Source organism: Podarcis bocagei, assembly GCF_964188305.1.
Source record: "Podarcis bocagei genome assembly, chromosome: 2".
In the NCBI taxonomy this organism is placed as follows: domain Eukaryota; kingdom Metazoa; phylum Chordata; class Lepidosauria; order Squamata; family Lacertidae; genus Podarcis; species Podarcis bocagei.
This window is the reverse complement of record NC_138126.1, coordinates 19,714,319-19,740,428: the sequence shown is the minus strand read 5'-3', so window position 1 is coordinate 19,740,428 and position 26,110 is coordinate 19,714,319. Positions and strand designations below refer to the sequence as shown.

The 26,110-nt window shown below is 45.5% G+C and overlaps 1 protein-coding gene and 1 long non-coding RNA gene across 3 annotated transcripts in view; one reads left to right on the top strand and one right to left on the bottom strand.

Annotated features, from left to right (window-relative positions):
• The window catches only part of LOC308581122 (C-type lectin domain family 2 member B-like), a 72,398-nt gene extending 64,385 nt beyond the window's left edge, over nucleotides 1-8,013 (bottom strand). The window contains exons 1-5 of one of the 2 annotated variants that reach the window (XM_081183613.1): nucleotides 7,797-8,013; nucleotides 5,067-5,592; nucleotides 1,915-2,028; nucleotides 980-1,173; nucleotides 771-877 (exon numbers count right to left, since the gene is read on the bottom strand). In XM_081183613.1, the coding sequence (XP_081039739.1) occupies nucleotides 771-877; nucleotides 980-1,173; nucleotides 1,915-2,028; nucleotides 5,067-5,247 (596 nt within the window). In that variant the 5' untranslated portion in view covers nucleotides 5,248-5,592; nucleotides 7,797-8,013. The remainder of the gene's footprint in view (nucleotides 1-770; nucleotides 878-979; nucleotides 1,174-1,914; nucleotides 2,029-5,066; nucleotides 5,593-7,796) is intronic. The other variant, XM_081183614.1, reaches the window with a different exon arrangement.
• Nucleotides 8,014-10,851: 2,838 nt separating this feature from the next.
• Nucleotides 10,852-16,293, top strand: LOC308581350. The gene is made up of 3 exons (XR_014004998.1): nucleotides 10,852-11,696; nucleotides 15,097-15,358; nucleotides 15,767-16,293. It is a non-coding gene; the product is annotated as an uncharacterized lncRNA (long non-coding RNA).
• The last annotated feature ends 9,817 nt before the right edge of the window (nucleotides 16,294-26,110 follow it).

Sequence of the window (26,110 nt, the reverse complement as noted above, 5' to 3'; positions counted from 1 at the left end):
GCTACCGCATTCTGGATTAATTGTAATTTCCGAGTCACCTTCAAAGGTAGCCCCACATAGAGTGCATTGCAGCAGTCCAAGTGGGAGATAACCAGAGCTTGCAGGCAGGTAGGGTCTCAGTCATTGTACCAGATGGAGCTGGCAGAATTGACGTGCGCCTCCATGGTCAACTGTGAGTCTAAGATGACTCCAAGGCTGCACAGCTGGTACTTTAGGGGCACAGTTGCTCCATTCAGGACCAAAGAATACCCCAAACATGCCTGCCCCCCCGAATCTGTACTTCTGTGTTGTTGGAATTCAACCTCAACCCATTAACCGCATTCCATAGAAAATATCCATAGAAATATCCCTGGGAACCAGCAGAAGACCAAGCAGAATAAGAAATGCCAAGCATGGGTGCAGGAAGGCCTGGAAGCAAATTTTCACCTAAAGAAGACAATTGCATTCATATTCATATAACACAAATATTCATATTTCTAAGCAGCTTTCCCACCAAATTATTTTCTTTAGAATCTGGCCTAGAAAGGAAACATCAAACTCTTGCTGCACTGTGACTGAAAATGAACTTCTAGGTGTGCTGCTCACCGCAAGGCGGAGCTCTGTGTATAATAAACACACACACACACAGTATATATATTCAAAAGCAAAGCATTCTGCATAGCCTGGACATTTAAATGGCTCGTTCTGCTGAATTTTTAGTTTCTGGACTTTGGCATTTGTTTCTTGACACACAACCAGGGGGGGGGGGGAGAGAGAGAGAGAGATCTCACCAGTTATTGAAAATCGTGCCATTGATCCATTTCCAAGGCTTCTGGTCATCCACCCTTTGGAGACCAATCCAGTGGTCATCAGGACCTTTGTACCGTCTCAAGAAGCTCTTAATAAAGAAAAGAAGTGTGAATACATTTTCAACCATCATCCAAGAGGAGAATCAACTCCATTTAAGGCTTCAGACTCTGCTCTGTATCTTTCCACTCACCATCTCCTCTTGGGAGTCAATCATGACCAAAGAGGCACCGAAAGAGGCACAGTAATTCTGGCTAGAAGTCCAGTTTCCTTCACTCTCTGAAAAGTAATAGCATTTCCTTTGGTAGCCAATCCAGCCTTCCGGACAGTACTCAGTTGGAGTGGAAGGAGAATGTAGGGCGGTAGGCAGTACTTCACAACTTCTCCCTATTGATAAGAAGGGTATCAGAAAGTGAGACAGATTGCTATCCATAGCTTATAAATAGTCCTACCCAAAATAAAGGTCAGGCAATGTACTCCACTCATCAACATTATATCTGTGTGCTGCCTTTCCACAAAAGGAATCCTGCTCAAAGCAGCTTGCAAGAAAGAAAATGGGAACACATCTCAAGCATCATAAGAGCAATCACATAAAAATACAGTATAACAACGTAATTGCAAATACACCACACACAAAAACTGTGTGCAGGAGGTCTCCGGTCAACCCCCATCATCTCCAGGCGAGGCTGGATAAGGGTGGGGAAATGAGGGTAGGAGGGAGGGCAGACAGCCCTGTGCCCATCTCTGCCCACAAACTCAGGAGGTTGCAGGACAAAGAGCAGCTTCTCTTGTGGCTCAACCATAGATAGTCGACCTCAATCGACTATCCATGAAATACACAGCCAGGGTCTAGTTGACTCTCCCTGAGAAAGGCCTTTGATTAGAATTGTATTGTACAATTTAAATCACTTGAAATTGTGTGTGTATTGTGTGTGTATATATTGGTCTGTTATTATAGTACATGAAGTCTACCTTGCCTGAATGTGGGCCCCCATCCGCAACTGCTTCCAGGCTGCCTCAACTGAATGCCAATAAAGCTATTCTAGCTGCTGAGGAGAGGAGATCTGGGAGAGCAGGTGGCCTGTTGATAATCTGGCAGAAGTTACAGCAAAATGGCTCTTCACTTACTTGATAAAGCAATGCTGCTGATGATGATGATGGAAATAATCAGAATGCCATTAAGCATCAAGCTCACTTTTTTTCCATTAAAAGCGAGTTTCTTTTCTCCATTATTGCTCAAACCTGCAGAGGGAAATAAAGTGTTAATGTTTCCTTGGTTTCAGCAAGATGCCGGACAAGTCCTTCTAGAAACTCCAAAGTATCTGGGGGGCTCCAAGTCTACCAAGGCCTGGGTCGTCCACCCACATTGAAGGTGTGAGTTCAAGCTTGCATCACACCAAGATGTCATACCACTCAACAGTCCTGATTTATGCGGGACATCCTGGAATTACAGAAGCCAATCCTGGCTTCTGATTGCATCCCAGAATGTCTGAGTTTTTGGTCGTGCAAGTCATCTGGGGACCAAAAAAAGAAACATCCCAATTTTGGTCAGTGGGATGTTGGAAGGGTATGAGATAAACCAAGTTCACCTGCAGCACCATGAAACTCATAGGCTTGGTGCCTCCCACCACAAAGTCAGCCAACTGGTAGGCCTCTGAGCATGGCTGGTGAATCACCAGTTATTTATTTTATTAAAAAGTATTCACATGCCACCATCTCCTAAACTATCAAGGTGATGCACTATAATGTTTACCGTATAGGCCTGAATAAAAAAAGTCAAAGAGGACATAAAAAAGTCAGAGGAAGGAAGGAGGGAAGTCATCTTGGGAGAGCAAGAACAAATGTGAAATATAATGCATGTGTATGTACAGTATGTAACTAAAAATTTAATAAAGATCATCTGTAAATTACCTAATAGTGGCAGCCTTGTTAAATCCACTGGCTGCCAAGACTGTTACCAGAAAACAGTGCCAGTCAAGGGAGCTGCAGTGTCATATACTGCTATATTATAACTGGGTACACAGGGCTTTGGAGCAGGGGTGAGTAACCTGCAGCCCCCCAGATGTTGCTGGACTCCCATCAGCCCCAGCCATCATCACCAGTGGTCGCAGGTAATGGGAATTGTAGTCCAACAACATCTTGAAGGTCACAGTTACCCATCCCTTTTAGAGCATCTGAATTGCCCTCAAAACAGAAGTTGAAAGTTTTTGTCGCTGGTAGAATGGAAGTGACAGGAGATCTCTGTCCTATGTAAAAACAGAATGGGATACAGTGGTGCCCCGCAAGACGAATGCCTCGCAAGACGAAAAACTCGCTAGACGAAAGAGTTTTGCGTTTTTTGAGTCGTTCCGCAAGACGAATTTCCCTATGGGCTTGCTTCTTACAAGTTCTTGCGAGTTTGTTTCCTTTTTCTTAAAGCCGCTAAGCCACTAATAGCCGCTAAGCCACTAATAGCCGTGCTTCGCAAGACGAAAAAACCGCAAGACGAAGAGACTTGCGGAACGGATTAATTTCATCTTGCGAGGCACCACTGTATTTTGTTCACGCATCTCAGGCTAGTGCAGCAACCTCAAGCGAATAACCTGAAACCATTTTATTTATTTTTTATAAGATATTTATTAAGATTTTTTAACATATTACAATAAAAATGAAAAAAGAAAAAGAAAAATACAAAATAAAAACAATTAAAAACACATTAATTTTCCGTTTCTTATTTTCCTTAAACTTATTTCCCCGGACCTCCTCATACCTCCCTTTTTTGCATTCCACTTAGATTTATTAGTTCAGCAAATCCTTGCCATTAAGCTTTTACCCATTTATAAGCCTTTTTTCATATTCTCTTAAAGCATTACAGCTGGAAACCACTTAATTTCTATCCTACATAGTAGCTTCCCAATGTTCTATCCTACATTTCCTATGTTATACAGAAATGTGCAAGGGCTTAAACTGTATGCCCTTAATGGTTTGTTTTACAATAAAGATTAAAATGGTTAACCTGAAACCATTTTAATCTTTATTGTAAAACAAACCATTAAGGGGTTTAAGCCCTTGCACATTTCTGTATAACATAGGGCTGGTTCCAACACATCATGGGTAGATCCATTAATGTGCAAAACAAAATGCATTAAAATGAATGGTTCAACCAAAGAACATTTTCCTGTGCTAAAAGAAGCTTTATTCATTCAATACGGGATATTGAATTTTCAAGCTTGCCTCACCCAAATAAGTCAAAATAGCAGTTCGTAGTTTATGGACCAGGATTAGCAGATGTACTAAGGTTGCTATATTAATTCTATGCTGAGGATGACATAACTGACAGATAAAGAAAACCAGGTCCAAATGTAAGGACTAGCCAGCAAAGTGGTTTATCAGCAATATGCAGCTCTGAGTGTCTGCTTTCAGCAGATAATTTTTTTCCAGTTAATGCCATGTCACCAGCATGTAAACATGGCAACACTTGCTTGGTCAGATTGGGTTCCTGGAAGAAGGAGGAACCAATATGTTTTGAACAATAAGTTCTGAAATATTGTTGCATAACGCAAAGTTGTGCAGGCAGTCTTACAGGGTTCTCTGCCAGGGGATTCGCACAGTATCGTTTACTTCTCAATTTGCTGAGAATTTTATTTATTTATTTTTTAAAAAATTATAAATCACCCACTAAAATATAAATTTCAGGATGGTCTACTGTAATGTATACCATTCAACCCAATCATATGGGCACCATACAACAACAAAAGCATTAAAGTGCCGCTGTGCTAGTCAGTGCTGTGGATCATGCGCCTGCACTTGCAGATTCCTGGTCCCTTCGCTTATCAGTTACTCTCCAGCTCTGTGTGCAGCAGGAATGGGGACCTTGTGATCCTCCAGATGTTTTTGGTCTACATTGGCGATGCTGGCAGAGAGTGATGGAAGGAAGTTGGAATCCAGCAACATCTGGCGAGCAACAATCTCTCCATTCTTGGTGTACATGGAAGGGGAACAGGAAGAACAGCCAGGAATCTCTCCCCTCAAGGGCAGCCTCACCCCCTTCTCCTTATGCATGCCTGCATGAGGAAGGATAGTTCCATCTGAGAGAGGAACTAAGAAGAGTCGGAGAAGCCTTCCTCGGTTTTCACACAAGTGTCTATGTACCCATCCATTTCCAATGGCTTTTAATTGCCTGAATAAATTAGCGTCTCCATGAATTTGATTAGTTGGCCTGCATTCTGCAGCTCTCATCCCAGCATCAAATCCATACCTTTTTTGACAAACTCATGCCTTTCTCATCAGAACTCACTTACCATCTACACAATGGCCCTGTTTCAGAAAAAAGCCTTCTCTTGCTTGTTTGGTGCTTCCATTACTTGTGATTCCACTACATTCCCCATTCTCTGCTGCATCTGGATTCATGGGGAGCCTTTGCTGTGTCTTTTCCATTTCAGAGAAACCCATATTTTCTTTCTCCCAGGAGAAAGGAGACATTACAGTAAATGCTACTCAGCTCGAGTTACACAGAGTTTTGCAGTTTCTTGCGATATGTTGAAAGCAGATCACTGGATTGCAGAATCAAGCACAGTATGGCTAGGTGATGTGGTGAGAAAACACCCTTTTTAAATACCACTTAATTGTGTGCTTTAATCAGATACTTTGTCCCGCCAAGCTGTACTTAATATGTTTTCCACTTCCCTGTTTTGTCTTCGTGACTCCTTTTATTTCTAATGAAATGAAAGCCTCTTCAGAGTCTGAAGCATCAGTTCTGTGCTTTTGCCAGAAAAAAATTCACCACAACATCAGTTTTTGCCATAGCATCAACGTCCCAAGATTCCTCTGCGGAGACAAAATTACAGAGCGGAGAAATAAATAATCTCTTCTTGAAGTCTTTAAAAGGTGCAGTTTTGCTTCCATACTAGTATATCCCCCCCCCACAAAGGTAGTCCTAAAGGTAGTCTTACGTATACTAATTTACAGAGCTGGAAAATTCATATATGAAATATTGCTTCTTTTTAGTCTAAATGATTACAGTAATGTTTTTACATTTACTTGATGAAATGAGAGCATTGAGACAAGTGAAAGGGAGCAGCCCTTGAGATAGTTGAAGATGGCTATCGTATTATACCCCCCCCTTCTCCTACCCACCTCCTCCTCCTCATGAAGCCTTTTTTCCAAGCCTTATGAGGAAATGTCGCTCTCCTCTGCACACGTTCCAGTTTGTCAACATCCTCCTTAAATTGCGGTGTGCAGAAATGGATACAGTTAGTTACTCGGAGTCATCACTGTAGTGACAACAGGAAAACCTGTTTTCCCCTTTTCCACTTCCTTTGCAATCTCACCATTTCAGCTCTTCGGGATTGAGGGCCGGGAAATTCTACGCTTTCCAGAGAAGAGCTGTCAATCCTCTGCCTATCTGGTTGCCTAGCATCTACGCCCCCTTCTTGGAAACTCTCTGTGCTTGCTCAAACCAATATCTTGGTAGGAAAGGGGGGGGCTGGGTCTGCTTCCTCCTGCAGCCTGTCAGATTCAGAGTCAGAGCCTGTCTTTCTTCCATCTCCTCCCTCGCTTGACTCCACCACGCTCCTGACCCACACTTAAGGGGCCATTACCAAGATTTTAGCCCTTGCTGCATCTAGGAATTAGCAGGGTCTCAGGCATGCAGCCTAGCCCCCCCACACACACACACATCTCCTCCGCTAAACTTACAACAATATCTAATTGGGAAGCTACTATGCAAATATAGGACCACCCACTGGCCTGGCATTGAGAAATAGAGAGTAGCAGATGGCTACTGTTAGCTCCCCTCAGTCTCCTCTTTCCCAGGCTAAACATACCCAGCTCCTGCGCCTCATTAAGCTTGGTTTCCAAGCTTTATGAGGAAATGTCGCTCTCCTCTGGACACCTTCCAGCTTGTCAACATCCTCCGTAAATTGTGGTGCCCAGAAATGGACACAGTGCTCCAGGTGAGTGATATGTATTGAAGTTCTCACCCTGGCCACCAGGGGTATTGTGTATATAGTTTTCACTCAGGTCCACGTCAGTTAGTTTAGGTGGCAAACTCTGGGGTGTTGTTGACAGCTGGCTGCCTATAAAAGCAGGACGGCTGAGCTGTTTGAGTTCAGTTCAGTTCCAGCTTACTACTGTATAAAGAACCACTTGGAGAAATCTCTGTGTCGTCTGCTATGTCCACCCACTACTTAATAGTGAGGTCTGGCCCACTTTAATAAAGGTGTCTGGCACAAAAACCTCCAAACGGGTCTGCCTAAAATTTGGCAGGCTTAATCCAGAGAGGCTCATATTTCTGCAAATTTCTTCCACTTTTCTCTGAAGCCTGAACAACAGTATAGCCATTTTTTTTATTCCCCACTATATTGAATGAGGGGGTGAGAACTTTGGGTTGTATTCCTAGCAGTGCCGAGAGAACGTTCTGTCAGCACCAGGATTTCTCCTTGCCCAAGGGAACATTCTCCCCCTCTCCTCCCTCACGACCCCCAGAGGGATTCTAGGAGTCTCCCCAATCAAACAAAGCTGTCCTTATATTATTGTAGAAATGTTTTTTCTTCAGCCGTCAACTCTTCCTCCTCCCCTCCTCCTTTCCCCAATCTCCCTCTCCCTTTCCTCCCCCTCCCCATATCCCCCCTCTATACATTGTATAATTTTTTCTATTTTGGCAGAACCACAAATTTTGGTCTGAGGATTTGTGCTTTCCCCTCTGGGTTTCCTAAAAAAATAAAAATAAAAAGCCACCTTTGGGAATAAGTCTTCTCTGTCCTGTCCTGTTAACTGTATTTATTTTTTCCGATTTCAGCTTTAAATTGGTGCTTTTCTTGAGTCAAAATGAGAGAGAACCCCTAAATATTTTTTAAGAAAAAGAGCACTGCTTATATTATTTTAGAAATGCTTTTTCTTCAGCCCCAAACCCTCTCCCCCTTCCTCCTCTCCTTCTCCTTTCCCCAGTCTCCCTCCCCATCTCACCCTCTCCCTTTCCTCCCCCTCCCAATATTTCTCCCTCCTCCAGTATATTATAGAATTCTTTTTACCTTCTGGCAGAATCAATCCAGCGTCAGGTTCTGCAGTGCAGGAACAAGTATCTGTTGCCTACCAAGCCCACGAGAAGCAAAATAGAAACTGTTTTCAAAACGACTGGTTCCTGCTACTCATCGCCTCTTCCTCTCCCTCCCGTTTCCTCGTTATCGCCAGCGAAGTACTAGTCAGCCGTTTCTGACTCCAGCTCCTCCCGCCCAGCCTTTAATCTCACCCCCCAGCTTGAATCTAGAGATTGTTTCAATTGCCCAAAGCAGGGGTCTGCAATCCTCGGCTCCAGAACCGCATGTGGCTCTTTTATACCTTTGCTGTGGCTCCGGGGCGGATACTAGCGAGGGGAGGAGGGGCATTGTGCGCCCCGACACTCCCCACTGTGACTCTGACGTCGCATGGGGACAGTGCGTGCATTAGTCACGCACTGTCCCGACGTCACCTTCCCGCCCGCCCGCTACATTGTAAGGGGCATGTACGCTGGTCACTGTTTTGAAGGGGAGTGAAAAACACACACACACACACACAAAGGTAACTTGTTAATTTAACGTTTATTTCTATGAGGAGGAGTAATTCTGAGGGGTCAAACAAAGAAATAATAAAAAAGTGACAAAAAAGTTATTTTTATAATGACGAGTTTTGCGGCTCCCAGTTTTTTTTCCTTCGGAAAAGGGGCCAAGTGGCTCTTTTTGTCTTAAAGGTTGCAGACCCCTGGCCCAAGGTCTTCTCCCCTGCTTCAGAGAACAGTGCAACCCTCTCAGAGGCTGAAGACATTCTTGGGCGCGAAGTGTAAAACAATTTTTAGCATGATTTAAAATCAACCCCACAAACAAAGGGCAGGACCTCCCAGCGGGGAATGTGATCACCCTCAATGTGCAGAAGGAGAAACAGCTGCTGAAGTCCTGGTGCCAGTTGGCAACTTGGCGATTGCTGAGTTTGAGACTAACAAGTGACAAGCTTGCTTGAAGCAAGGGAGGTATTATAGTAAAAGAAAATTAAAAGTGTTATAATGGCAGGAAAATGCCTGTGGAAAATTAAAAAGAGCATTGGTTTCTATAATTCTATAGAATTATAAAGCAACTGGCAGACTTAGCTACACAATAATGTTTTTAGCTGGCACCAAACTTGTTTATTCAGACCGCTTTCCAGCAGCTGCAACTAAAACCGATTCCAGTAATGTCTGTTAGTTGATTGAAGCCAACAGGGCAAGCCAGAACTAAAAAGGGTGGAATTGTCCTCCTCGCCTCTAACACAAACACTGATTTTTTTAAAAAACAATCTCTTATGTCTATTCTTACTTGCCTTTTCTCCAAAAGAAATAAATGCTATACAGGGGCAGAGGAAGAGGGGTGCGGTGGGTGTGGGTCACCCCGGGTGTCACCACTGAGAGGGGTGACAAAATGCCGGGCGGCACTCACCAAGGGGCCTGTAGAGACACGATGGCTTGGGCACCCGCAGGCTCCACACTGCCTCAAACGGTCTGCCCGCTGCCTCTCCCACAGCTGTAGGGGAGGCTGAGTGGGAGGAGGCAGGCAGACTCGCCCCGCCCTCTCCCTGCCCCTATGGGCAGCTCACCCCACCCTCACCCCGCCCCATAGCGGCTCACCCCACCCCTATAGCGGCTCACCCCACCCCTATAGTGGCTCACCCCACTCTCACCCTGCCCCTGTAGTGGCTCACCTTGCCCCTATGGGCAGCTCACCCCACCCTCACCATGCCCCTATAGCGGCTCACCCCACCCCTATGAGCAGCTCACCCCACCCTCACCATGCCCCTATAGCGGCTCACCCCACCCCTATGAGCAGCTCACCCCACCCTCACCCCACCCCTATGGGCAGCTCACCCCACCTTCACCCTGCCCCTATAGCAGCTTGCCCCGCCCTTAACCCGGCCCCAATATCAGCTCACCCCACCCCTATGGGCAGCTCACCCCATCCCCATCCTCATCCTGCCCCTATAGCAGCTCACCCTGCCCCTATAGCGGCTCACCCCACACTTATGGGCAGTTCACTCCGCCCTTGCCCCGCCCCTATGGGTGGACTGCCCTGGTTCTGGCCGCGCCACCCCAGGCGCCTGAGCGGCTTCCTCATCTGCTGACGCTATGTAAAAATCGCAAAGAATTTCTTTTTGCTCTCTGGCTGGCTCTCCTTCTCTTCCTCTTTCTGCCATGGAGGGGAAGGAGGGTCAAAGCAGCCTCCCTTCAATTGAAGGGAGAGGGAAGGGTTGCTTTCTATACCTTGTACCTTGTACCTAAGAAGGATCTTCTATATTCTCTGTACCTTGGATCTAAGTCAATTTCTGAGCTAGAAATAACCAGACCTGCAAAAGAGGCCCCTCGCTTTCCTACTTTAGGAATGCAAGATAAGACAGACACATATGAAGGAGACTGTAAGCTAGAAATAACCAGACCTGCAAAAGAGGCCCCTCGCTTTCCTACTTTAGGAATGCAAGATAAAAAAGACACATACGAAGGAGACGGGAGGAGGGGATGCAGGACGCTTAGAAAGACACGTATAGGGGAAAATAGGGAGGGCTGCTTAGAGGGCTAGCAATATAGACATGCCATGCCATATAAAAAAAATAAGTTGAAAACTTTCCAGTTGATTGGGGAAGTTTCTGGAGGGCGTTTGGGGGAGGAGGGAGAGAGCTTTCTCAAGGTATAAGAAAGTCTGCAGAGGCGTATTTCGGGGCAGCCAGTCTTCCAGAAGATATTCTGCTGGCTGTCTCTGTGTGCACAGAGAATAAACTGCTTTCCTCCAAAGAAGGATCTTTCCTGGTGCTTTCTTTTGCTCTCTCTCTGGATCTGAGGACGCGGGCCAACGATTCCCTGGCATGGATTAGGCTCAGCCTACACAATGACAGCGGCAGGAGGAGCCACTGGCCATTGAAGCCTTGCAGCTGCTTCGTTCAACTCCCCCCCCCCCCCGATGTCCTAACGTCATGCATGCGATGCTGGGAGACTATGTGTGTGATGTCATTGCCCTCGCAAGCTGGCACCTCTGCTTCTCTTCTTGGGATCTACACTGCCAAAGGTAGAGATATCTGAATCCAGGAAATGACCCATACTTATAGGGCCATTGCCAAGAAGCTGGCTGGCTATTCCAGCAATTGAATCTCCTTTAGATTTCAGCCCTTGCTGGATCTAGGAAGGGTCTCAGGCATGCAGGCCCCCTCCCTGTCCCTGTCCCCCGCTAAACTCACAACAATATCTAACTGGGAAACTACTATGCAAATACTGTGCAAACATAGTTGTTGACAGAAAGGGTGAGAGTCCACAGTATGATAACATTTCACCCTGAACCACCCACTGGTGTAGATGGAAAACATTGGTATACCTATGAAATGTTTTGACCACACAGTTAAAAAATGTATGTGAGGGATCCATCTGCATGTGATCACCCCCATTTGGAAGCACTTCACTGGTCTGCAGCCCCAGCCCAAACCTGGGAATCTTTTCAGCTGAGAGAGACTAGTCACACCACTCTCACATCATGAGTGTAATATTAATGATATATTTACTTTTACACATAAATCAAAAGAGGACAATGGAGGCTAGTGAAGAACAATTATCTGCAATTTCTCTGCCTTCCCCTCCCCACCCATTTCCACCTGCACAGAGCAAGGTTCTTTCAAGGGCTGGGTGATGGAGCACTTTGGGGAGGCAGCTGCTGTTTTCTCTCCTATAGGTCTCTGCACCCCCGTTGGAAACTGGCTCTCCTCTATGCACATCAAACTGTTCTTTAAGCTAGACTATGCTGTACTATGATGAGTGGAGGAAAATGGACAATGTTCTCTGGAACAGTATCTGAGCAGCAATCAGTCAGAAAAGCCACACCAGATTGGAGGAAGGGGACAAAGAAAACTGACCCTACAACAATCATTCCTCTATTTCCCTCAGTCTGAAGGTGAGCTGATAAGGCTGAACATTATGAGAACACGGATGACAGTAAAAGTTAAACATTGACATGCTCCATGCAGTGGTGCAATAAGGAGATTTTTGCCTTTGAACTTGAAGGTCTTAAAGGGACACGAACTCTTAAATGGCAATGTGTACTAACTACAGTCGTACCTTGGGTTAAGAACTTAATTTGTTCTGGAGGTCTGTTCTTAACCTGAAACTGTTCTTAACCTGAGGTAACACTTTAGCTAATGGGGCCTCCTGCTGCTGCCATGCCGCCACGGCACAATTTCTGTTCTCATCCTGAGGTAAAGTTCTTAACCTGAAGTACTATTTCTGGGTTAGCGGAGTCTGTAACCTGAAGTGTTTGTAACCTGAAGCGTATGTAACCCAAGGTACCACTGTACTTTCTATGGGAAAGCGCACTTTTACTTTTAGTCTTATCACTTTTGCTTCTGCTCATTCTGCTGCGTGAGGCCCTTGACCTCTGCCCCAACATGGAACAAACAACTTCAACCTTGGTCAGGAGCCTGAAAAAGCTGTTTTGATCTCATTAATCTTAGCAAATATAAATATTACCAGTAAACATCAAGCTTTTAACCCAAGCTTTTAAGTCAGTACAAAACACTATGGTTTTGTAGCCTTATGAGGCTTTGCCCTCGGGTGGGAAAAATATTGTGCCTGGGAAAGGGAAGTGGGAGTCAACAGACACTCAAGGAATAGTTTCGGAGAAAAGGCTTTTTATTTCTACCATCCATGAACTGGTAGAAGGAGCAAGTGTGATAAGTCACAAAAAGCATGCACGAATTCACAGTCATGTGCACAAGCATATATACCCCTTTCCAGTTCCCTCCTCCTTTCTCCTCCCTCAGGAGTCCTGACCCATGTTGAGGTTCCTGAGCATGTACAGAAAGCTGTCTTGGGACTATTGTGGACTCTTGGCAGGAAAGGGGGTGAGGGGGTTTCAGAGTGTTCAGATATGTTTCAATCTCTTGTTCTGGCATGGTTCCCGGACAGAAAGCAAGTTGCAATGTGGTTCTTTAGCAAGGCCAGAAGGCATGAGAAAGACCTGAGAAACAGTGGACTGTTCTCTACCTTTGTTACAGCAAGCGGAATGTTTCTGATGCTTAGCTGCTGAGAAAATGATTTTGAAAAGCTTTGAGAAGCTTTGAGCCTGCTTTGGTGGGGGGTGACTTTGGGCCTAGGTGAGGTCACCTGTCTTCACCTTCCTTCAGTTTTTCCGTATAGGAAACTCTCCAAGACACTCACAAGAATACTTAGCAGCATTTTTGCTTGAGTAGCACCTGAGTAGTTCTTCCAGCTCAGCACTGCCCTGAAAAGTTGATCTGATTTCTTTCCGCAGGGCCTGTAAGACAGAGTTGTTCCCCCTGGCCTTTGGCTTGGAGCCAATTTGATTCCCTCCCTCCCTCTCTTTTTTCCTTTCCTTCTCCTCCTGGGATGAGGCTACATTTTAATATTTTAATGTTTCAATATTTTAATGTTGTATTTTAATTTTGTTTTTAAGTTGTAATCATTCAACCTGTTTCTATTATTGCTTGTAAGTCGCTCTGAGCCCGGCCTTGGCTGGGGAGGGCGGGGTATAAATATATAATTAATAATAATAATAATAATAATAATAATAATAATAATAATAATAATAATAATAATAGGTGAAACACAGTGGGTAGAATTGGGTATGTGTCAAGCTGATCATTCCATCAGCACAAACATTTTCAGATGGAATTCCCCCTCCCCAGATGGAAATATCTCCCCTCCCCTCCCCCATGCACAATGTTCTAGTGTTCTCTTGACACCCCAGAGCTGATTTGGAGTGGGGGGTCATAGGGGGTATGCGGGGTGGGGGGGAGGAGGAAATGCCTATTTTAAAAAGAAGGGACATAAGCCTCTTCCCTTGCTCCTCAGATTGGCTGAGACCTCTCTGCAGCAGTGACACTCAACTCTGCTACTTTCTGGGCAATTTCATTTTATTTTTTAACTACAACCAAATTGGGGTGTGTGTTTCCATACCCTTCAACATTTCTCTGATGAAAATAGGGACGTCCCATTCCATAATGATAATTTTACTATTTATACCCCACACATCTTACAGAGTTGCCCCAGCTACTCTGTGCAGCTTCCAACATGAATAAATAATTTTTAAAAAGAAGAAATATTAAGCATTTAAAAAACAACAACACCTCCCCTATACAGGATTGCCTTCATATGACTCAGGGGTCAAACAACTCCATACCCTCCAATATCTCGCCAATGAAAATAGGGACATCCTAAGGAAAAGTGGGACATTCTGGGATCGAATCAGCTTTTCTAAATCAGGGACATCTCTGGAAAATAGAAACACTTGGAGGGTTTGGGTTTCACAGGCCACCAGAAATCACCTTGGATTGGGTGGAGCACCAATTAGACAGTTGGAGGCCGCTCAGAGTGGCTGGGGAGGCCCAGCCAGATGGGCGGGGTACAAATAAATAATAATAATAATAATAATAATAATAATAATAATAATAATAATAGACAACCCACTTCATGATATTGCACCATTTTTCATGCTTTTTCTGCAAGGCAGGTCCAATGGTTTATGAGGAGGTTGGCATACAGTAAGTTGTTCTTCCTCAGAAGGGAAATAATGAATAAATGAAGGAAATGTGACTCATTATATATTATTAAGAAGGAACAGGAGTCTACATAGAATTAGTAAGGAGATGATGGTGGGTGGGGGATATTGAGTTGTTCTTTTTTATTTTGATTATATATTCTGTGTTTTTATATCATGATTTTATCCTGTGAACTGCCCTGAGACCTGCAGATAGAGTGTGGTACACAAATTTAATTGATCTATCCAGGAACCACCTGGTTCTGGAAAACACCAAATCCCAGCTCTCCTAGAGGTTCGAGATGGACCTCCTACCACTCTGCCTAATGGTAGGGTTGGGGCAGGTAGGCTCCTCTTCTTCCTGCTCTGCTTCCTTTCTCCATTCAAAGATGGCTTTTCTTTCCATAAGACAACATCCTGTCTTAGTGGCGCCCACCCTGTGGAACGCCCTCCCGTCAGATGTCAAGGAAATAAACCACTTTCTGACTTTTAGAAGACTTCTGAAGGCAGCCCTATTTAGGGAAGTTTTTAGTGTTTGACCTTGTAGTGTGTTTTTAGTATTCTGTTGGGAGCCGCCCAGAGTGGCTGGGGAAACCAGCCAGATGGGTGGGGTATAAATAATAAGTTATTATTATTTATTATTACTTTCAGACATAGGTTAATGTTGCCCTATGTCTGGGATTTCCTGGACATGTCTTCTTTTGGGGGGGGCGACCTGCCCATCTGGGCGGATCTTTGCATTCTACACGAAATGTCCAGGTTTAGGGATATACCATATATATCTAGGGGTTCTTTTGAGGGGCAGGCATATGCCACTGAAGAGTGGGAGAGGGCAGGCGCTCTTCAGGGCCTGCCACTCTCCACCCCCTTCACGCACTGCCTGGAAGTGCCGCAGCAGGGTCTGCAACACCACCACCGCCAGGGCCGCCACTCTGCCGCCAGCACCAAGCCTCCAAGCCACCAAATCACCCAGCCTGTGCCACTTCTGCCAGGTAGAGGCCATGCTGTACCACTTCTCCCAACGCTCCCAGAGGGCTGTGAAGGAGGATGACTGGAGAAAGGTAGGTTAGGTGGGGCAGGGAGGGGCCGGGGGACAGAGATGTGGGATGGGGAGGGGAGGGGGAATGCCCCGAATGTGTCTGGGTTTTTGCAGCTCGGAAGATGGGAACCCTAACATAGGTTTCTCAACACAAATAGCTTACTAGGGAAATGCTGAAGCCACAGAATCTGGCTACCAGCCAGGTCGTCTTGTGATCTTTGCCTCAGGGTAATTTTTTTATGGTAACCCTTGAGCTATTGCTGCAATCTGCTCCGATTGTCTATTTTATATTTATGAATTTATATTTTATTGTGTTGTGTTATGTTTGATCTTTGATTTCTCAACACCTGCAATCCAAGCCCAGGAAGAAAATCACGCATCATTGCATGAACTGGTTCTGAAATCATGCTTCTATTTTCATCTCTTTCAGCTGGGCTGACCAGATTATACACACCACCTGGAGTACATCAATGTTAGTTTTGATATCTTTGTTCCCAGACATCTGTTTAATTTTGAGGTGGGTAGTCTTGTCAATGCTAACATCATGTGAACATAAAGCAGCTTTTACTCTGTTTGGTAATGCTTCATATGATGACACAGGAGAGAATAAATACTTAAGCAAGCCTCCCCCAACCCCATGTTGCTGGTAGAGATAATGAAGGGAAAATATTACACACCCCTCCTGACATTAACTCCTCTCCTGATTTTCACCATTGTGTGGTAATGATACCACCATCTAGTATACTGAGAAACCAGTCTTATAACTGATTATGATAAGTAGGACTAGTTTCTCGGCAGCCTTATGAACGCATCATGTATTTCTGAATCCATAATGTGATTATTATTTTTAATTATAAATTTTTATTAGTTTTCAATTACATTCCAATAATAGCCTCATTATAACAATACCAATTTATAATACAATTATTAATGCTAATCGCTCAAGCTTGGCACAAAGACTGTAATTTTATAAACATCTCTAACGTCTATTCTTAATTGCCTTGTCTCCAAAAAAACCAAAAACAAAACCACTATGTAAAAATCGCATTGAAATCCTTTCTGCTCTCTGGCGTTGCATGTTTATAACACATTCAAAACATTGTTTTGACTAATGTAGCTGAGTCTTTGGTCTCTTCAAAACTCTTATCATTTTTGTACAGCCTAATTTCCAGCCTGTCTCAGCCTAGGAGCAGGGGCGGAGGAAGGGATGTGTGGTGGGTGCAGGACGCCCCGGGTGTCACCACTGAGGGGAGTGACAAAATGCCGGGCAGCACTCACCACGGGGTTAGGGCTACAGCTTAGAGCCTCACTGTCTTGGGGGCCCCAAAAAATGTAAAGGGGGGGGGGAACTGGATGTACTTTGATAAAATACATATTTTGTTATGTGCAAATGGCTTTGGATACCTATTATCTATAAATTACCATATAGCATATATTAAACACAAAAAACTGCAACAATTTGTTGTTGACAAAGGGCCCCATTACCTTCAGTAGCTTAGGGGCTCATCAAACCCAAATCTGGCCCTGCTTGCAGCAAGCCAAATGTTTATTCTGGAACTGCTGTTAGTTTGTTTGAAGCCAACAGGGCAAGCCAGAACAAAAGGGGTGGAATTTCCCTCCTCCCCCCCCCCTCATTTTTCTTTGTCTCGCCTTCCCCTCTGGCTTGGCATGAGGGCTGCTCCTGGGAGCCAAATCCTTTTGGGCCCCCTAAATATTTTTAGGGGGTCGGGACCAGCTCCCCCAATGTCCCAAAAGTGTGGAAGCAAATCACGGAGGGGCTGAAACACCGCTTGATTATAAAAACCCTGAGAGCGGTTTACAAAAAGATAAAACCTGGGGCGGGGGGGGGGCAGGCGGGCACGGGAACAGCCCTCACTTAAAACGTATAAAAGTTAAAACAATAAAGCAGATTATAATGTTTTTAGCTAGCGCCAAATTTACGTATACAGGCTCGTTGGCAGCAGCTGCTAGTAAATTTCCTGGATTTCTGGAATTGGAACTGATTTCCTGGAATTGTTATTGCAGTAGTTGGTCTCAGTTATTTCTACATGCTACTAAAACTACTGTTAGTTGGTTTGAAGCCAACAGGGCAAGCCAGAACTAAAAGGGGAGGGATTTCCTTCCCTGCCTCTCCTTTTCCCTGAATTCCCCTTTGACTCGGCATGAGGACTGTTTATTAACCTGAGCTTCATAAGAATATAAGAACATCAGAATAGCCCGGCTGGATCAGGCCATGGGCATATGGAGTCCAGCACCCTGTTCTCACAGGGGCCACCCAGATGCCTGTGGGAAACTCAGAAGAGCTCTCTGCCCGTCTGCAGTTTCCAGAAACTCAGAAGGAGGCAAAGCACAGACCTCATGGCTAGACGCTCTCCATAGCCCTCTCCCCCACGAACCTTTCTCACCCTCTTTTGAAGCCATCCAAGTGGGGGATCATCACTGCCTCTGGCGAAAGAGCGCCATACTTTAACCATGCGCTGGATGACGATGAACTTTGTTTCCTCCTGAATTTTGCAATGTTCAGCTTCCATGGATGTTTCCGTGGAGTTCTGGGGTTATGAGAGAGGGAGAAAAACTTCTCTCTCTCCACTTTCTATGAGGCCCATTCTATCTTGCATACCCAGCCAGATGGGTGGGGCATAAATAATAAATTTATTATTATGGGTTCAATCCAGCAGCCAGTTTCTGCAGTTTCTGATGTTGGCAAAGCCTTCAAGAAGCAGAACAGGATGATTGTTTTTTATAATAAATTTTATTAGTTTTCAATTACATTCATTATAATGATACCAATTTATAATACAATTACTTCAAATGCCAAATTGTATAATTTAGATAACATGCCCCCCCCCCCGCGTGCTAGATTTGACAGTTAGATGATTTTCTTTCTTTCTGCATTCCAAAATCTTATTAGTTTCAATTACATTCTGGTCATAATAATAATCAATCAATCAAGCTTTATTACGGTCCAGAGACCCAACAAATTATTTCAAAGCAATGCATAATTTTTGTAAGCCATCAGGGAGGAATCTATTGATAGATTATTAATTATAATTGATCTTAATTGCAGTTTGTGAATTCAATCTATTCTCAGCTGCAATTGCTATCTCAGGTGTCCATTTTTTTCTGTGCAATCCTAGATCATTTGCATTATCTATTTCCCTCGTGCTTTATGTAAGAGCGCTGAATTGAGTTTTGGCCAGTAGTGGAGACGATTAGAGGTAGGTGATCGCTTTCAGTCCTATTATTGATGTTGAATTTTTTAATTGATTTGAAAGCCTTCCTGTTAGTGAGACAGTAGTCTACTGTGCTGGCTCCATTTGTATTTATGAATGTGTACTCGCCTTCTCTGTCCCCGGGGAGTGCCCCATTAACAATGATGAGGTCAAGACTTATTTGTAAAAAAGCCAGGCAGAAGCCGGCATAGTTGATTTGACAGTCTTTCGAATGTCTACAAGGGGGCGGGTTTAGCAAGAGGGCACTATTTTCCTTTAGATCTCTTAATATTGGGAATTTAAACTTCCTGTTGCCCCGGCATCTCTTCCTCCGATGATGATGTTTCAGAGCCCCCTTCCGCGGTAAAGGCTGAAGTTGTAACTCCTGCAGAATACTGGGGAAGTCTGGGGTAGACGGAGAGGCAGAAAGGTTATAATTGGAAGCATGAGCCCTACCACCTGAGGATCTGGCAGTGGAAGCCCGGGGACGTGTAGACTATGATCGTGTGTGAGGACGCATAGATGGATTGCTACCTGAATGTGCAACACTAAATTAGGAGGCCAAAGTGCAAGGGAGCTCCTCATTGCTTGGCGCAGTAACGGGTATGCAATCAGGAGTACTCACTATTTGGGAAGAAGACGCAGTGACCATGGGCCTGAATTGTTGGTAAAAGGTTTCAAAAGAAGAGAAAAAACTGCGACAAAGCCTGTGGGTTGCAGGGCACAGGAGGCTTCCCTGACCCATCTTGAACACAGGACCCACTTATATTGGGGAGTTCTTGGGGAGGAACAGAAGGTTGCGCCTGTTGGGTTCTCTCGGAAGCCATTATATCAGCCACAACAGTAATCCTTGTACTCCAAACTTTAATTGTGCAAATTGGTCAAACCGACCACACTTGGAAAGAAATCAGATCCAAAAATCAGTAATCCCCAATGGCCAATGAAACTAGGTTACGACCAGGTGCGCAGGTTAAAGACCGCAGGCCTTCACCTTCCCTTCCTAAACCACCCCCCATTTCCCCTTTATTTATTTATTCTTTCTTTTTTGCTTTTTTTTTGGGGGGGGAGGTTGTGTGTGTGTTTGTTAGAATACACTATAAACCAGCAAGCCTAATTCAGCACCATTTACACTGCTTATAGGCAAAATATAGGTAAGAATTCATAGGCAACTAGTAAATTAGGTTAATTAGATTGTGAAAGGAAGATGAATTTGTTCATTATTTACGTATTTTAAAAGGGTCATCTAGTCCAGCACCTGCAAGACAGGAATCTTTTGCCCAATATGGGGCTCGAACCCACAACTCTGAGATTAAGAGCCTCATGCTCTACTGACTGAGGTAACCCAGCTGCTTCAAGTTTATAAACAACTCAATATTGAACAGAGTTGTATTACCTTTCCCCCCCAAAAGGGGACGTGAAAGATACTAAAACAAATACCGGCCTTTATGAACAAATAACTCCAAATCACTTATAATAAATTAATGTACTCAAGTAAACTGTGCCAGGCGTAAAGGCATTAAAATTGCAATGATATAATTAATTTTTTTATTATTACTATTATTGTTAATTTTATTTTATTTTTATGCTGTGCAGTCAGAAACTGCCTCTCCTAAAATAGCTGCCCGTGCTGGACCACGTGGTGAAAACAAAATGGTGGCGGCCAGGCAGCCGTAACCCTGACAACAATAAACAACCAGCAGCACGTGAGCCATGGGGGGGGGAGGGGAATTAGGCTGAAACTTGATAAACGGGCTGGTAATTCAGTCCCCAAAACAACCCCTATTCCTGCTTGCCTCACCCCCCCCCCAAACAAGAATAATGTACACAAAAGCAACCCCAGCGCTCCCTGACCGTGTTCTACAGTGACCAATGTAAAAGCTCCACATGCCGCGCTGCCCCTTGCAACAGCAAACAGGCTTTTGCCGGCACAACCCTGAGCCCTCGGGCGACCCAGGCACCAATAGCTTAAGCTGCTGCAACACATTACTCCCCAACTCGTTCTGCAGTCCCTCCTGGTCAGCCCCACACCGATTCCAAACCTTAGGAAGCGGCGGCTCCAAAGCACTCAGGGTCGAGGCGAAGGCTCCTGAAACGAGGGGAGGGCTCCAAAGCCCAGAAAAGAGACTTGCAGCAGAGGGCTGCAGGACAAAGCACCTAATCACAGCAGCAAACAGCAGCTCTTAAGGGGGAAAGCAGCAGCCGGAAAAGGCAAGCGGCAGCAGCAGGTACAGCAACTAAAAGCAAAGGGGAAAAGAACAAGCAGGCACACGTGCTCCAGAGCAGGCAACGCAGAGATAAGATCTCTGACAAACTGGAGCAGCTGGAAGCAGCAAAGAGGGAGATCCCCTGTGTTAAATGGTCAGGCCACGCCCCCCAGGCCAGCCGATTGGCTGGCCACGGGATGACGTGTCGGGGATTCCCTCAATCGTGCAGAGGCTGAGAGCCAGCCCCTGCACGCATGGTGGGAGGGTGAAGCCCGCAACCCCACCTACTTTCTACGTCAGAAGTGGCTTTCCAGTAGCAGACCCATGTCAAGGGAGGGAGGGAAGATTTCTGCAATGGCACTAGGCAAAAGTAATTGACAATCCCTATTTTTAAAATCCCTCTTTCTTGTATTTCTAAGAAAACAACAACACTGTCCCTGTTTTATATTTGTGAATTTTTGGTGGAAGCTTCTTTTTAAAAAAATCAGTTTAGCAAACACATTGGTTTGGAAGTTAGGCAAGAATTAATTTCTCTCATCAATAAATGCAGAACAAGAATCTCCCGGGTTTTACCCAAATACAATGATGTCCAGTGCCACCTAGTGACTAAAACTATATAATGCCACCATCCGCACAGTGGGCACAAAAATCTTCATAATGTAGTAGCTACATCCCTCAGCAGGGCCAGCCCACGACATTTTGGCACCTGAAGTGAAGCACGTTTTGTGTCCCCTGTTTTCTAGGGAAGAAGGGGTAAGAATGCTGCAAACCCGGAAGTAGGTGTTTTGGTTTGTGAACTTTGCCTTTGGAAGCAGAACATGTTTCGCTTCCAGTCGAGTATGTTCCATTTGTAAACTGAAACCCCTGCTGCTATGGGAAAGCACGCCTTGGTTTAAGAACACTTTGGTTTAAGAACAGACTTCTGGAACGGATTAAGTTAGTAAACCAAGGTACCACTGTAATAATAATAATAATAATAATAATAATAATAATAATAATAATAAAGCTCAACATCAAAAAAACTAAGATAATGGCTACTGGGCCCATCACCTCCCGGAAAATAGAGGGGGAAGAAATGGAGGCAGTGAGAGATTTTACTTTCTTGGGCTCGGCTCCATGATCACTGCAGATGTTGACAGCAGTCACAAAGTTAAAAGACGCCTGCTCCTTGGGAGAAAAGCAATGCCAAACCTAGACAGCATCTTAAAAAGCAGAGACATCACCTTGCCAACAAAGGTTTGTATAGTTAAAGCTATGGTTTTCCCAGTAGTGATGGATGGAAGTGAGAGCTGGACCATAAAGAAGGCTGATCACCAAAGAATTGATGCTTTTGAATTATGGTGCTGGAGGAGACTCTTGAGAGTCCCATGGACTGCAAGAAGATCAAACCTCTCCATTCTTAAGGAAATCAGCCCTGAGTGCTCACTGGAAGGACAGATCGTGAAGCTGAGGTTCAAATACTTTGGCCACCTCATGAGAAGAGAAGACTCCCTGGAAAAGACCCTGATGTTAGAAAAGATTGAGGGCACAAGGGGAAGAGGACAACAGAGGTCGAGATGGTTGGATAGTCTTCTCGAAGCTACCAGCATGAGTTTGACCAAACTTTGGTAGGCAGTGGAAGACAAGAGTGCCTGGCGTGCTCTGGTCCATGGGGTCACGAAGAGTCGGACACGACTAAATGGCTAAACAACAACAACAATAATATATTTATACCCCGCCCATCTGGCTGGGTTTCCCAGCCGCTCTGGGCAGCTTTCAACAGAATATTAAAAATATGATAAAATTTCAAACATTAAAAACTTCCCTAAACAGGGAATGTCTTCTAAAAGTAAGATAGTTGTTTATTTCCTTGATATCTGATGGGAGGGCATTCCGCAGGACAGGCGCCACTACGGAGAAGGCCCTCTGCCTGGTTCCCTGCAACCTCGCTTCTTGCAGCAAGGGAACCGCCAAAAGGCCCTTGGAGCTGGACCTCAGTGTCCGGGCTGAACAATGGGGGTGGAGACACTTCTTCAGGTATACTGGGCTGAGGTCATTTAGGGCTTTAAAGGTCACCACCAACACTTTAATAACATCCTCTAATGCGAGCTGGACAACAACAAAGATCTCTTGAGCCTCTAGTCCATATCTCTTAGGATATCTCATTTGGGCAGAACTATAATATATTAAAGGGGCAAGATTCTCACCTCGAAGAACCCTTGTCTTGTGCCCCATGCATCTGATTCTCACAGTGCAGGCCAATGGGCAGCCAGTAAGCAGCCACTCTCCCCACTTCTGATTCTCAACAAATGGCATTTAGAGGCATAGCTGCCTCTTGCAGCAGAACGAGACTAAACCCATCATGGGCAGTAGCCATTGGTAGCTGTCTCCTCCATGGATTTGTCTAGTCCTCTTTTAAAGCCATGCCAGTTGGTGGTCTTCGCTGCATCCTCTGGGAGTGAGTGCCACAGCTTCCCTATGCACTGCTTGAAGAAGTATTTCTGTTTTTCTTCCCTGAATCTCCAAACATTCGTCTGCATTGGGTTGCTCCAATTTCTAGCCTTATGAGTGAGGGGGGGGGACACACCTTTCTGTGGGCAGTGTTTTCACATAGTTCATTATCTTAGTCACCTCTCTCATGTTTTCGCCTTAACTTTGTTTCCCAAACTAAAAAAGCCCCTTGATCATTTTTTGTTTCCATCTCTACAATATACTTTGTGAGATGGGGCAAGCAGAACTGGGCAGTATTCCAAGTGTGGCCACACCAAAGAGTTGAATAAAGGTGTTATGATATGGGCAATTTTATTTTCAATTCCTGTCCTAATGATCCCCCCCAGCTGTTGCACACTGGGTCCACATTTGCACAGAACTATATATATATAGTCCCTCCATGCATTGCTTATACTCTTGCTCACATACAATTGCATTTGCCATTTTTCTGCCTGTTTCATTCACCCAGTTTAGAATTGTCTTTCTGGAGTGCCCCACAATCCCCTTTTCCTTCTCACCACCCTACAAGACAGACGGATGCCAGCAACATCTTCCAACAACAACAGCAATCTTGAGCAAGCAAGCATGTCTATCTCAACCACTGCTCACCCCCAATTCTAGATCATGTATGAACAAGTTAAAAAGCATAGGCTCCAACACTAAACATCAGAAAAAAACTTTCTGACAGTAAGAGCTGTTCATCAGCAGAACGGTGTCCCTTGGAGGGTGATGGTCTCTCCTTCGAGAACACCGTCCAACCATCTCGTCCTCTGTTGTCCCCTTCTCCTTGTGCCTTCCATCTTTCCCAACATCAGGGTCTTTTCCAGGGAGTCTTCCATAGGCGCCGACTCCATGGGGCCTGAGGGGGCCCGAGCCCCCTCAAAAATTCGTTTGTGGGGCTCCGCCCCCCAATAATCTCGTGCGCCCCTCCAGCAGAGCGCTGCCGCCGATCGCGCGGCTCTGCTCCTCGGCTCAGCCTCCCTCTCACCTTGACGTCACGGCGTCCAGCTACGGTCTGTCCGCCCCCCTCCACCAACACCACCCCCAAACACACACACACACACACACACACACACACACACACACACACACAACCTTCCCAGCGTGCTCCTAACAAGCGCCCACCTGCCAGCCTCAGTGTGGCTTCTCTGGTTCCTATTATGAATGTGATTTCTAGAAGGCATCGACAAGGGTGTGTGCCCCCTTTCTTTCTCAATCCCTCTCCCCCCTTTCTCTCTCTCACACACACACCACAGGGAAAGGCGAGTGCTGGGAGGTGGGCGGGGGGAAGCGGGGGGTGAGGGGAGAGGCGGCAGCAGCAGCGGGGAGTAAGGGAGAATAGCGATATAAAATCAATTGCGGCTGGAGGGTGAGCGAGAGTTTCAGCTGGGCTGTAGGGCGGGCGGTGAGGGGGGGAGAGTGTGAATCTGTGAGGAAGGCGAGAAGGAAGGAGGGAGGGATAGGGGTGAGATTGAGAGAGGGAGAGGGAGGAGGGGTGGGGGAAGGAAGGAAGGGTTGGAGGAAAGGAAGAAAATGAATGAAATAAGAAGGAATGAGACGAAGGAAGGAAGGAAGGAAGGAAGGAAGGAAGGAAGGAAGGAAGGAAAAGAAAGAAAGAAAGAAAGAAAGAAAGAAAGAAAGAAAGAAAGAAAGAAAGAAAGAAAGAGGGGAGCAGTGGAAAGAGGGAGGGGGAAAAACAGGAAGGAAGGAAGGAAGGAGTACTTAGGCTATGTCTCTTGGGACAGGTTAGCTGAGCTCCTGAGCAAGCGCCCCGTGCCCCGCCTGCCCTCTTCGCCCCTCGGCCCTGTCTGCCTCTGCCCCCGACTGTATCAGGACCCCCGCCTCCTCCCCACCTGCTACCTCGCCAGCCAGCCAGCCAGCCGCGCGCCCTAGCCGGAGAGCCCCGGCCGTCCCCGTCACGCAATCGGCTGGATCTCCCTTCAGCAGGCCGTGCTCACAACTCGGCCCAGGGACCCCCCAGCAGCGGATCTCCGGCCCAGTTGAAGAATCCGGCAACAAGCCCCCTCCTCCCCAATCGCTCCGCCGAAATACGCTGCAAAACCCCCCAGATAGGCCGCCGGCCGCCAAGTCTCGTGGCGCCCTGAGCGAGGGTCTCTCCTCAACACCGCCACCTCGAACTGCGTTCTCCCGGCTACCCGAGCGAACCAGCGGCAGGACCCCGGTATGGCCCCCCCCAATATTTTTTATAAGTCGGCACCCCTGGAGTCTTCTCTTCTCATGAGGTCGCCAAAGTATTAGAGGCTGAGCTTCAGGATCTGTCCTTCCAGTGAGCACTCAGGGCTGATTTCCTTCAGAATGGAGAGGTTTGATCTTCTTGGGACTCTCAAGAGTCTCCTCCAGCACCATAATTCAAAAGCATCAATTCTTCGGCAATCAGCCTTCTTTATGGTCCAGCTCTCACTTCCATACATCACTATTGGGAAAATAGTGCCGTGCAAAAATGTATAGAACAAGTTCAAATACCTCCTGGAAATGTAAAGAAAAAGAAGGTACCATTTATCATATGTGGTGGACTTATCAGTACCTACAATTCCTAATAAAAACGCTTTTGGTTGTTGTTGTTTTTTAAAGGTTATTTTAAACATTTTCTTCATTTCATTATATATCATCTCCCAGAAAGCTTTTATTACCTCACAAGTCCACCAAAGGATTCCAAAGGAGAACAAAATACTTTTTATGTATGCGACAACAGCAGGAAGGATCTTGCTAACCCAGAGATGGAAAGAAGACAGAGTCCCTACCAGAGAGGAACAGCAAACCAAGCTGTTGGACTATGCCGAAATGGCAAACAGACTGTAAAACTCAGGAACCAAGAGGACAAAAACTTTATAAAAGAATGGGAAAACTTTATAAGTTATATAGGAGACC